At 43.1% G+C, this 10,128-nt stretch overlaps 2 protein-coding genes across 2 annotated transcripts; both read right to left on the reverse strand.

Moving 5' to 3' along the window:
* Positions 1 to 773: 773 nt before the first annotated feature.
* On the reverse strand, positions 774 to 3,290 carry LOC103703681 (uncharacterized). The gene has a single exon (XM_017841921.5). It carries the CDS (start codon positions 2,464 to 2,466, stop codon positions 1,048 to 1,050), a length of 1,419 nt encoding a protein of 472 aa, XP_017697410.3. The 5' UTR covers positions 2,467 to 3,290; the 3' UTR covers positions 774 to 1,047.
* Positions 3,291 to 3,429: 139 nt separating this feature from the next.
* On the reverse strand, positions 3,430 to 10,073 carry LOC103703680 (RNA-binding (RRM/RBD/RNP motifs) family protein). The gene is made up of 3 exons (XM_088721029.2): positions 9,914 to 10,073; positions 4,189 to 4,967; positions 3,430 to 3,944 (listed from the first exon to the last, which is right to left on the reverse strand). Exons 1-2 carry the CDS (start codon positions 9,925 to 9,927, stop codon positions 4,211 to 4,213), a joined length of 771 nt encoding a protein of 256 aa, XP_088577155.2. The 5' UTR covers positions 9,928 to 10,073; the 3' UTR covers positions 3,430 to 3,944; positions 4,189 to 4,210.
* Positions 10,074 to 10,128: the final 55 nt, after the last annotated feature.

Genomic DNA, 10,128 nt, shown 5'->3' on the forward strand with positions numbered 1-10,128 from the left:
CAGAAAGTGCATCGTCTTTTGTCACCCCACTTTACTTGGAATAGAAAACAGAGTACCCATTAAAAGAAGACGAGCGCGCATCCCCTAGTTGTCATTTACATCACTTCACGTGCAGATGGAGAGAGGGGAGCTTGTTAATTTTGGCTTAGGGAGAGGCTGATGATGCCCGAGGGTTTGTATTTTTGGGAGAGAAACAGAGCATGGGACCGGAGGGCTGGCGGAGCGAATAAGGACAAGCAAGGTGGGCTCGTTAATGGTGGTCTTTGGGGTCCACGAAAGCAAGAGGACAACCCACAACCCATATGGCTCGGATCGGGGAAGAGATAGCATGTGCCCCATGTCAGTCCCCTCCCAAAGCTAGGCTCTTTGGCAATACCCGGACAAGGACAGAGGAGCTAATGATCTCTCGCTCTCCAGCTCCGACCCACATGAGAGAAGGAACGAGAGGAGAGCAATGATATGACCGAGGGAGAAACTGTATGTATATAGCTATCAATCACAAGCTAAATCTATCCTCATGATAACCCTTCCCACGGTAAGGTCTCCATCACCTTTCCCCGCTGCGCAGAGGGTCAAAGGGTTGGTAGGCTGGCTGGCTGGCTGACTGGCTGGGCTCGCTGAAAGGTTAGGGCCCCGCCACCAAAACCTTTTGCTCCGTCGGGTTCAGTCGGTTCGAGCTCAGGTGCCAATCTCAGAGTGAGGAAGAGAGAAACAGGGATATATTAAAAAACTTGTCCACGAATGCCACCAATCCAATCCACAGATGCTACATCTAACTCTGGATGAGAAGATACAATATACTTTGGGGAAAAGGAAACAGAATGCTATTTACCTTTAAAAAACCAAAGAAAAAAAGGAGACAGAACAGGCAATGGAAACAGATATAGATGAATCGGAATTACAAGTAACCAGTCAAAATGAAGATGTTTAATCAAGAAATTACAAGCAAAAGTCCGAAGCTTGATTTAGGTGTAAACATTAGGAAGAAGAGGAAGAGAACTAAACAGTATGGCTAGCTTCAACCAGCGAGCAAGGAGGGATTGGCGCCTAACTTGTTGCTGCTGCAGCTGCTGCCGGTAGCTCTGCGCCGTTGATTATGTTGTTGCTGGCATTCATGGCCGTGATGATATTGGTTGTGGCGGCCGCGGTGGCGCCGTTCTTGATGGGGTAACTGAGCTTGGAGGAAGAGGGGGCGGGCCTAAATGCTCTCATAGGGCTGGCGAAAGCCCAGGCCCAGGTCCAAGTTCGACCATGGGGCGTGCCACCTCGTGCGGCGGCGCCGTGGGCAGCAGCTGCAGCCGAGGAGATCCTGCGGCTGCCGTCGAAATCGTCGGCAGAGAGCCAGTAGGAGGAGGAGGAGGAGATCATCCCAAACCCTCCGAAGAATCCGCCGCACTTGACCCGCTCTTTGAACCTCCGCTGCTGCTCGTCGACCTCGCCGTCGACATCGTCCACGTGGAGCGACAACCTGGGCTTGGCCTCCCGATGGGACTCCACCCTCCGGAGGGTGCAGTCGCCCAGCCCCGTGGAGATGCGCTCGAAAAAGTCCCCCGAGAAGCTGCGACTCCCGCACCCCACCGATCTGGACCTCGCCACCTTCCTCCCAAACGAGGACGATGCCTGGCTCCCGCTCGGGCTCTCCACCTCCTCCTCCCCTCCTCCTCCTCCTCCTCCAAGCTCCCGCTTCGGAGTCTTCGCCTCCTCCTTAGCTAGCGCCTTATCTGATGTACTCCGCTGCTGCTGCTTGCCGTCTCCCCTGTCCCCTCTGGCGCCACCTGACGACGAGGAGGTGGACCTCCTCCTGTTGCTGTTGCTGCTGCTGCTGCTCCCGTTGTTGTTGACCGAGGAGGAGGAGGTGGAGGTGGACGAGGAGGACGAGAGGTAGAGGAAGGACCAGAAGCTCTTCTTCCTGGGGCTGTCCACCGCGTCCGCAATGCCGCTACCGACCTCCGTTGAGAGGCCCCCAACTGGCCTCGGGGCCACGGATTTGCTCCTCTTCAAGGTGAGAAGGTTGTTGACCGCAGAGAAGGAGGACGACGAGGTGATGGTGCTGGACGCCATCACCCTCCTGCTGCTACCGCTGCCGACGTAGCTGCTGCTCTTCTTCTTCTTGTGGGCAGCTGCGAGGAAGGGGACCCTAGTCCGGCTCCCACCGCCAGCACCGGCTCGAGCGGTGCCGGAGGAGGCGGATCCGGCAAGCCCTCCAGCACCAGCCCCGAAGCCGAAGCCGAGGCCGTCGGAGGGGAAGGAGGTGGGGGAGGATGAGGAGGAGGTGGAAGGGGGAGGAGCAAAGAAGGGGCTGGATTTGGAGGAGGAGACGAGCTTGCCGAGCTTCTCCTGGAGGCAGAAGGCGCATATCCCGCCGGGGTTGCTCCGGTACGGATGGTCGCTGCACTGCATCCCTTCCCCGACGTCATCCCCTGCACCCACCCCCGCCACCGCCACCGCCACCCGTTTGTCTCCCATATTCTCGTCTTCCCCCTCCTCCTCCTCCTGATTCCTTCTCTTGCTCTTTTCTCTCTCCACTGAAATGGATCGGCTTTCCGGGATTCTCTTCCTTCCTCCAAAGGGCTAAACAAAAGCTAAACAGCAGACGAGAACGGAAGGGTTGGTGATATGGTCCGAGTCTCCACAAGGCAGTGAGGGGAAGAGAGAAAACCAGCTGTGCAGGTGCTTATTATTAGTACTTCAGTGAGATATTTTTAAGATGGCATCGAAGTTGGACCATGTGGACGCAGGAGTTATTTATGCCAAGTCTCGGCGACCGATGTTAAATGGCCACCTTACGCAACCGGAGCGTAGCCAAATGCTGTGGACTTTGAGAACGGTGATGTTCCACTAACCTTCGTTTAGCCAAAAGCTTATTACAACATAATCTTAGCCTATCCTCTATAGCGCATATATTTATGAGAAGGCGTTACCTGCTCACTTAGCCTTGTCTAACGTAATAAAGTATGCTGTCCGCTTTGTTAGTCCAAATGGGAGCACGTGAAACTGACAAGATGTCCACAGGGTGTCAAGTTGGTAAGAGCTCTAAACTTGTAGCCATCCTGGGAGATTTTTACGCTCTTCAATTTTATTGAGTTTTAATCTGGAATTTCTTCAAAGAAGTACGAATTATCACTCGTATTCGCAAGTAGATTAGGAAAAAGAAACACACCTATTCTTGTTTATTAAGGAATAAGGAACAAATCTTGACATAATTAAGCATCGGCGGTGGGTCACGGGTGCTTCCACCGTTCTGCATCCTTCTGTTCCCGAAATTTTTTTACCAAAGCCGGGGCATCTCAATCTCCCCTTCCAAACAATACAAGAGGGCCCCCCCTCGGCCGATAATAGCAAATATATTTGAATCTACTTGGAAAGAGAAGTTTTTTTCTTCTTCTTTTACTTTATTTTTTTCTGTTGCCAAAGAGAGAACTGCTCATATTTGTATCTCAAGAAAACCTGCAAGCTACTACCATTCTAGCCCCATTTTTCTTAGTATTAAAAAAAAGCAACTCACTTGGCTCTTTCAAACATTACATGTACATCACCATCTCTTGAAAAAACATGATGATAGGGAGGAAGACCTCCCATTCAATCCCAAAACCTGACATAGGTACCACTTCTCCACCATGCACTGTCAGCTACTTGATCAGCTTCTACAAACCTATGAGTAAAGATACAGATATACAATCATCAAAATTACTGCTCATATTCTTGATATCTTCGATTAAGGTCTTTCGCTTGCCGCGGACTTCATTTACAAGCACCAAACAGCCTGTTACACCTGTTATAGCTGATGTCTGAAAATTAAATCAACTTTTACCTCTACCAAACTCCAGCTTGCCCAGCCACTGTATTACCAGCCTCTTGAAATACTTCCATTGATCATAAATTAGAAACGATATCCATATAAATTGTCATTTTGCTCGTATCAATCACTAAAGTCATTTGTATTTCTGCAGATCAGATTATATAGCAGAAATCAGAGATAAAATTATGTACGAAGAGGGACAGAAGACAGAGCACTGGCTTTACTTTTTAAGTTTGTAACTAACTAGATGGAACACACCATAAGATAACCTAGATCCAAAATGCATTGGTCAGACCCAGCCTTGATTTAAATCAGATCACAAGTCGCAGCAAGTTTTCCATACAAAAGCATAACATAATACAGTAGCATGACTGGGTGTAAACCAAAACCTGTTGTTACCATTGACGAGCCTCATCGTCCTCTAGAAATAGCGTCATCCATCTCCTTGGCAGTTGAAGGAAACAGCTCTATATAACGGCTTCCAAGTGTCATTCTATCCCTTCCCATTGCAGATTTTGAATCCTCTGCATTTGCAAACTCCACAAATGCTTCCCCCGTTGGCCTGCCATCTGAATTTAGCACAATATGAACACGGTCCTCTGAGAGTTCGTAGTCCTTAAAAAAGTCCATCACATCATCTTTCCCAGCAGAATATGGCAATCCTCTCATACGTAGAACTCCAGTATGCTCCATTAAATCCTTCCCGTCATCAGCTGACCTTGCCCTTGGAGCGCTACGACGTGGAGAACCACCCCTCATGTCAGAAACTTCATGCGCAACAGCACTGTAGTATTCTTGTCTCTTGCTCCTAAAAACCTCAATATACCTTCTACCCATGTTCTGCCTATTTCTCTGAATGGCAAAATCTACTTGCAGAGGATATGCCAATACACAAAAAGCTTCTCCACTGAACCGACCACCTTTATGAACAAAGAGAATGTCAATGATGTCCAGACCATGGAAGAAGTCAATAACATCAGCTTCTGAACAATCAAAAGGAAGGCCACGCAATCGGACAACTGGGAATGGTGGAGGTTGGCCAGCATATGCATAAGAAGGATTATACATGAGGCTTGAACCAGCAGAAGCCCCAAAAAATGATGGGCTTGAATCAAACTGTGGTCGCTTCAACCCCATGTCACGCCCATCACCGCCATCCATGTATTTCCTTCAGTAGCAAACCCAGAAAAGAAAAGGCAAAAGAGACAACAAAACATCCGTTAGTATCTCACATAACTTACCTATCATGCTTGAGTAATTAAACTCTACCTTTTAGTCTATATATAAGAACATATTATGGCCAACAAGAGAATAAATTACAGTACACAATAGCATGCAGTTTTCCTGCACAACCACAACTTTGAATTGGTTTTACCAGAAAGAAAATTACAAATTTATGATGACAACTAGGACAGCATTCATATCGGTGCAGCTCCAGATTTCTTAACGAATCTTACAAAGAGACGGTGAAAGAAAAAAGAACCATGGACCATGGAAAACAATGATATAGCCACACAAAAATGAGTAAACATCGCCTAATTACAACACTACAAAAACTTAAACAACTCTTCCTAAGAGATCCTAAGAAATTAGAAGCAAAGGAGATGGGCCAGGGGGCATAATTCAAACTGTCTATATGAATCTAATTAGCAAAGTAGAATATTAACTTCACATAAATCCTGATGACCCGAGCCAAAAATAAAAGACATGAAATGGAAGAAACCAACATATGACTGAAATGTTGAATGAAAGAGCTATGATATATGGCATTTGAATCTACAGCTTTGCATATACAATGCTAAGGAATTTGTCAGAAAAGCTAGCTAACTGAAAAGGTATAAAGATATAAATACACCAAGTTAAATGTCGAGTAACCATAGACCGACCCACGGATAATCATAAAACTAGCCTATAAGATGACAGACTTCACCTTTGATGATAAATATTATAGAGATCCAAAAATTGATATACAGAGACCTACTCATTACATAAGGCACATCGACTCACTTTTTTCTAGAGATGAACGTTAGTACGTCATAAAAGAGAAGTGAGGAAGTGAGGGTGAAATCTTACAAAAGTTTTTGTTAGACTATGTTAGGCAAAGTAATAAAGCTAATAGTTAGATCAGTAGGGCAAAGAAAAAAATAATATAAATTGAAATATAGAGAAAAAAATGGAGGTGACCATGCAACTGCACCTCTTGCACACCACACCCACGTGGCCACTCCACTTCACCTTGTAGCTTCATGCCCCTCCTGCGCTTGGCTCTCTCCACGCTCATTTATCTCTTCAACTCGTAGGCTACTAGATCTCCATATGGAATCCACAACTGCTGCAAAAATTTTACTTTCATGCTCTAGCTCTTCAACCTTAACATCTTCAGGAATTGATCCTGCATCTACATGATTAGGTTCCTTGTGTCCTAGGTTTTCTTCTAGAGTGCATCCATCCACAAACCTTGCCCTACTCTAGGTTTTGTGAACTAGATCCAATCTTTAACGGGTCAAGTATCCCCTTCAAACTAGTTCTGTTCTGCTTCTTCATTCTTCAGAAAGTGTGGCTCCAAAACTCATTCCTCAGGTAAACTTTGTTTGAAAGCCCTTTGATATTACACCCCATAGGATCTCAAGTGGATAGTTGCATGAATATCCCAAGCTCCTCTAAATTCTAGCTATAATGATAATTCTCCCAATTCACCATAGCCTAAAAATCCAAATCCCCTTTTTGGACTTTGACACACACTTTCTTCTTGCTGATGAACTACCAAGAGTATTTTAATAGCATCGCCTCCAAACCATCCAAGATATCCGATACACAAAACTCGCAAAGAGCCAAGCACTATTCTCCCTCTAACGCATTATAACACCAAGATGACTTGGCTGAACTCCACTCTCGACTCCTCTATCCAAGAACCAAAGATCCATTTTCTCTAAAGAATGCTACTAGACCACTCTATTATGATTGGCTAAGGCCAAAATAATAATTATGACACCTGATAAGTATTATTTTGCTTCTAGTAGAACAAGGAATCGTTTATTAAGATGTAGCCTGAAGATCCTGACTCTGGTAGTAAGATCTATAGTCAACCATATACTCGATTCGCATTCAATTTCAAATTTTACAAGCCACTGTTTTGATTTCCCGCCATAACCAGACAAAACAACTACATGTATCGCCACTTGATTGTGGATCCAATAGCCACGCTTGACATCTAGCATCTTTTTCTCTTTGAAATTCTAATTCTATCCCACCTAGCATATGTGCAATAATATAGCCTACTCAACCACTTAACGTATTTGTCACAGGACTCTAATCTAACTAAATTATTCCTATTCCATCAACCATTCAAATCCTGTTCTGGTTGTAAAAGCCAATAGTGCTGCAGCAACTAACCAGGACTTTATTCGGAGCACAAAATGTAGGCAATGATCATTAGCAATGTTAGAACGAAAAAGCTTCAAAACTACAAAAAAAAAAAAAATCACCATAAACGCAAGTGTGTTAGATAATTTAAAGACAGCTAGAGGGAGTCTACTGTTAATTCTACAAACTTTGAAAGTGAAAAACATAGTGATGGAACATGAAGAGGTAAAAGTAAAATATTTCTTGGTAATTAGAGATACATATATCAAAAAACCAGAAATACTCCCAAACTTAGATATGAGAACAGTGTCATCCAAATCTATAAAGAATAAGGAATACTGAAGGATCTATATTTTTTAAAAATAATTACAATATGAAGAATATCATGAGGCTGGGCTACAATGGATTTAGATGATGTTTTGCAAACAACAACCAAGATTTATCTGAATCATCTACTCAATACATCTAAGTTATCGCTCTCCAAGTGACGTCTTTCTTCTGAAATTCAGACACACAAGCCTCAACAGACTCACTACAAGATTCAAACCAAGTGACCTTAGTGACCTTTATTGAGAGTGCCTCTATCAAAGTGATCAAATTACTCAAAGATAATTGGCACCCTTTAAAGGTCCAGAAAATTATTAAGACATCTTTAAAATATTTTTAATTGTTACAGCCGAACTTGTTCATTATTTTGAAATTGTTCTTCGGTATCTACAAGAAAGTTATAAGCAATCTCGTAGTTATGTAATCAAACTCATATTAGAAATTAAAAATTAGGTACTCATATACGTATAGTGTGACAAGCCGGTGTACCAAAAAAAAAAAGAAATTAAAAATTCAAACAACAACTGTATGCGAGAATGCATGTGCCTTCATACAGAAGTGATGCCGGTTTAATAATCTATTCTCTTCGATGACTAGTTAAGTAATCAGCTAAAGATTGCCGGAAGATTGATGATCAATAAAAGGACACGAATTGGAGAATAATTTATTGTAGCCATTTATTTACGTTTTACTTGAGTCAATTGAAAATGTCATTCAGAGCAATTTATGACAACAAAGTCGCACCAAAAGGTTTGCTAAATCAGTGCTGTTTAAATTGGTCAATGTTTTGATATGCTTATTACAAGGATTAAGGAGTTTATCAGTCCCTCGTCAGTTGAGCTTCTGTTGTTTTGTGCTTGGGAAAGAAGTGGGCTTAACTTGGCCCATGTGCTACCTTACACTATCCCATCTTTTAAAATCCGTGCCAAGAGAAAGAGAGGAGACTTCGGAAAAGAGGTGCAGGGTTCTCTATTTACTGGAAACAAGTGACAGAAGGTGGGTAGAAGAAGGTAGTCATCAGAGAGGTATTCTTGCTCTCTATTGAAGAGGGATTTCATCATAATCATCAAATCTACCAATTTGAGACCCATCAATTTTGCTCTCTAAAAGGATTTTTCTCTACAAGATTTGGCATCCATCATTGTTGGTGAAGGGAGCCCTCTTATTGCTGTATCCAACATATTGGTAAAGTTTAGCTTGTCATCCAAGAGTTGCTTGCTCTCTCGATGGTTATATACCGCTAGGTGTGACTAGACGAGACTTGCATGCCATTATCTCTATGTAAAATCATGGTGTGCTCTTCTTTGGCGAATGTCTTTATTTACTGATTTAGCTTTTAATGCTTCCGATATTCTTGTCATCGCATTGATCTATTGAATAGAAGGGGAAGGCTTGGTTCCCCGACAACTAGCACAATGCGGCGGTTGTATCATGTACCGGCCCACATAGATAAGTCTTGGTCCACACTAGATTGCATCATGACAATGTTATTGTGTTTACATCTTTACTCTAATAAACATTTCTTAAATCAAAATTGCAAGATCAAAAGGTAGATTCACAAAATCAAGCATAAAAACAAGGGGGATTAGAGTCCACGATGGGTCCAAGATACAGAACTATGAACATAAATCTTGGAAAATATTTAGATATTGTTTCAAACGTGAAAACATATACAAATGTTTGATTTTCCTTGTTATAAAATCAATTGGTTGTTTTAACTAAACCAAGCATGGACAAAATTTGTGAAGAGATGAGCGTCACCAAAGATGTAAAAATAAACCCCCAAAACCCTGCCCAGTTTACTCTAATTTTTCATATTATTTGTTTGATTGATCGCGTTCTTATTCTCTAAAGACATGGTGATTTGCACACGCAACACACACAGTATATATAATCAAGACTGCCTTTAAGAAAAGGGGGGAAATTAATTAATTTCAGTACAAATTTTGATTTCCTCGTTTCCGCTACGAACCACTTATTCTTATATAACCTCAATTTGCACCAGTTAGTGAAATAAATAACTCTATATAGAGCGACATTAGTATTAAAAGGGTGTAGGCTTGGGGTTCCTAAGTAATCTTCCATATAACAAGCCCTTTTTCTTCTAGAAGGTTATATCAAAGACAATCACAGGAAATCACAGGCAAAACCAGCACAGATCCCTCAATCATCACCCATAGAAGAAAGGAATAAAATCTAACTGCAGTTAATTCAAGGTAAGAACTGAAATGTGTGAAAAGAATTTTTACCAAGTATCAACATAACGCATAATGCCACTCCACTACCAACCATAACAAGCTAACAAGATGACATTAAACTGACGATTGCGAGGAAATCAAAGAGGAAATAAGAACAAAATATATCTTGGGAAGCATTGCTCGCAGAAAAGAAGATGGAAGATGGAGGAGAAACCCTTAGACTCACCTTTTGGAAAACATTCTTCTTCTCTCAGCAACGATGCCGCTTCCCCCCCGCTCCCCTCCGAGAAGCTAGGGTTGGCAATTAGCGCTTGGCCCTTTTAGGGCGCCGGCGTACCGGACCGGCCTGGGTCGACTATCGCGAACCGGTCATAAAGGAAAACTTACTCAACTTCAGCTCGATATAGGATTCTTCTCGAGGGTGCCTCCGCAATGGTTGTT

Source organism: Phoenix dactylifera, chromosome 1 (assembly GCF_051530095.1).
Source record: "Phoenix dactylifera cultivar Ajwa chromosome 1, Ajwa_hap1_PhDact_Kaust_v1.1, whole genome shotgun sequence".
In the NCBI taxonomy this organism is placed as follows: domain Eukaryota; kingdom Viridiplantae; phylum Streptophyta; class Magnoliopsida; order Arecales; family Arecaceae; genus Phoenix; species Phoenix dactylifera.

Bases quoted from the DNA above. Each gene is read 5' to 3' on its own strand.
- LOC103703681 (XM_017841921.5), bottom strand. From the start codon at position 2,466: ATGGGAGACAAACGGGTGGCGGTGGCGGTGGCGGGGGTGGGTGCAGGG.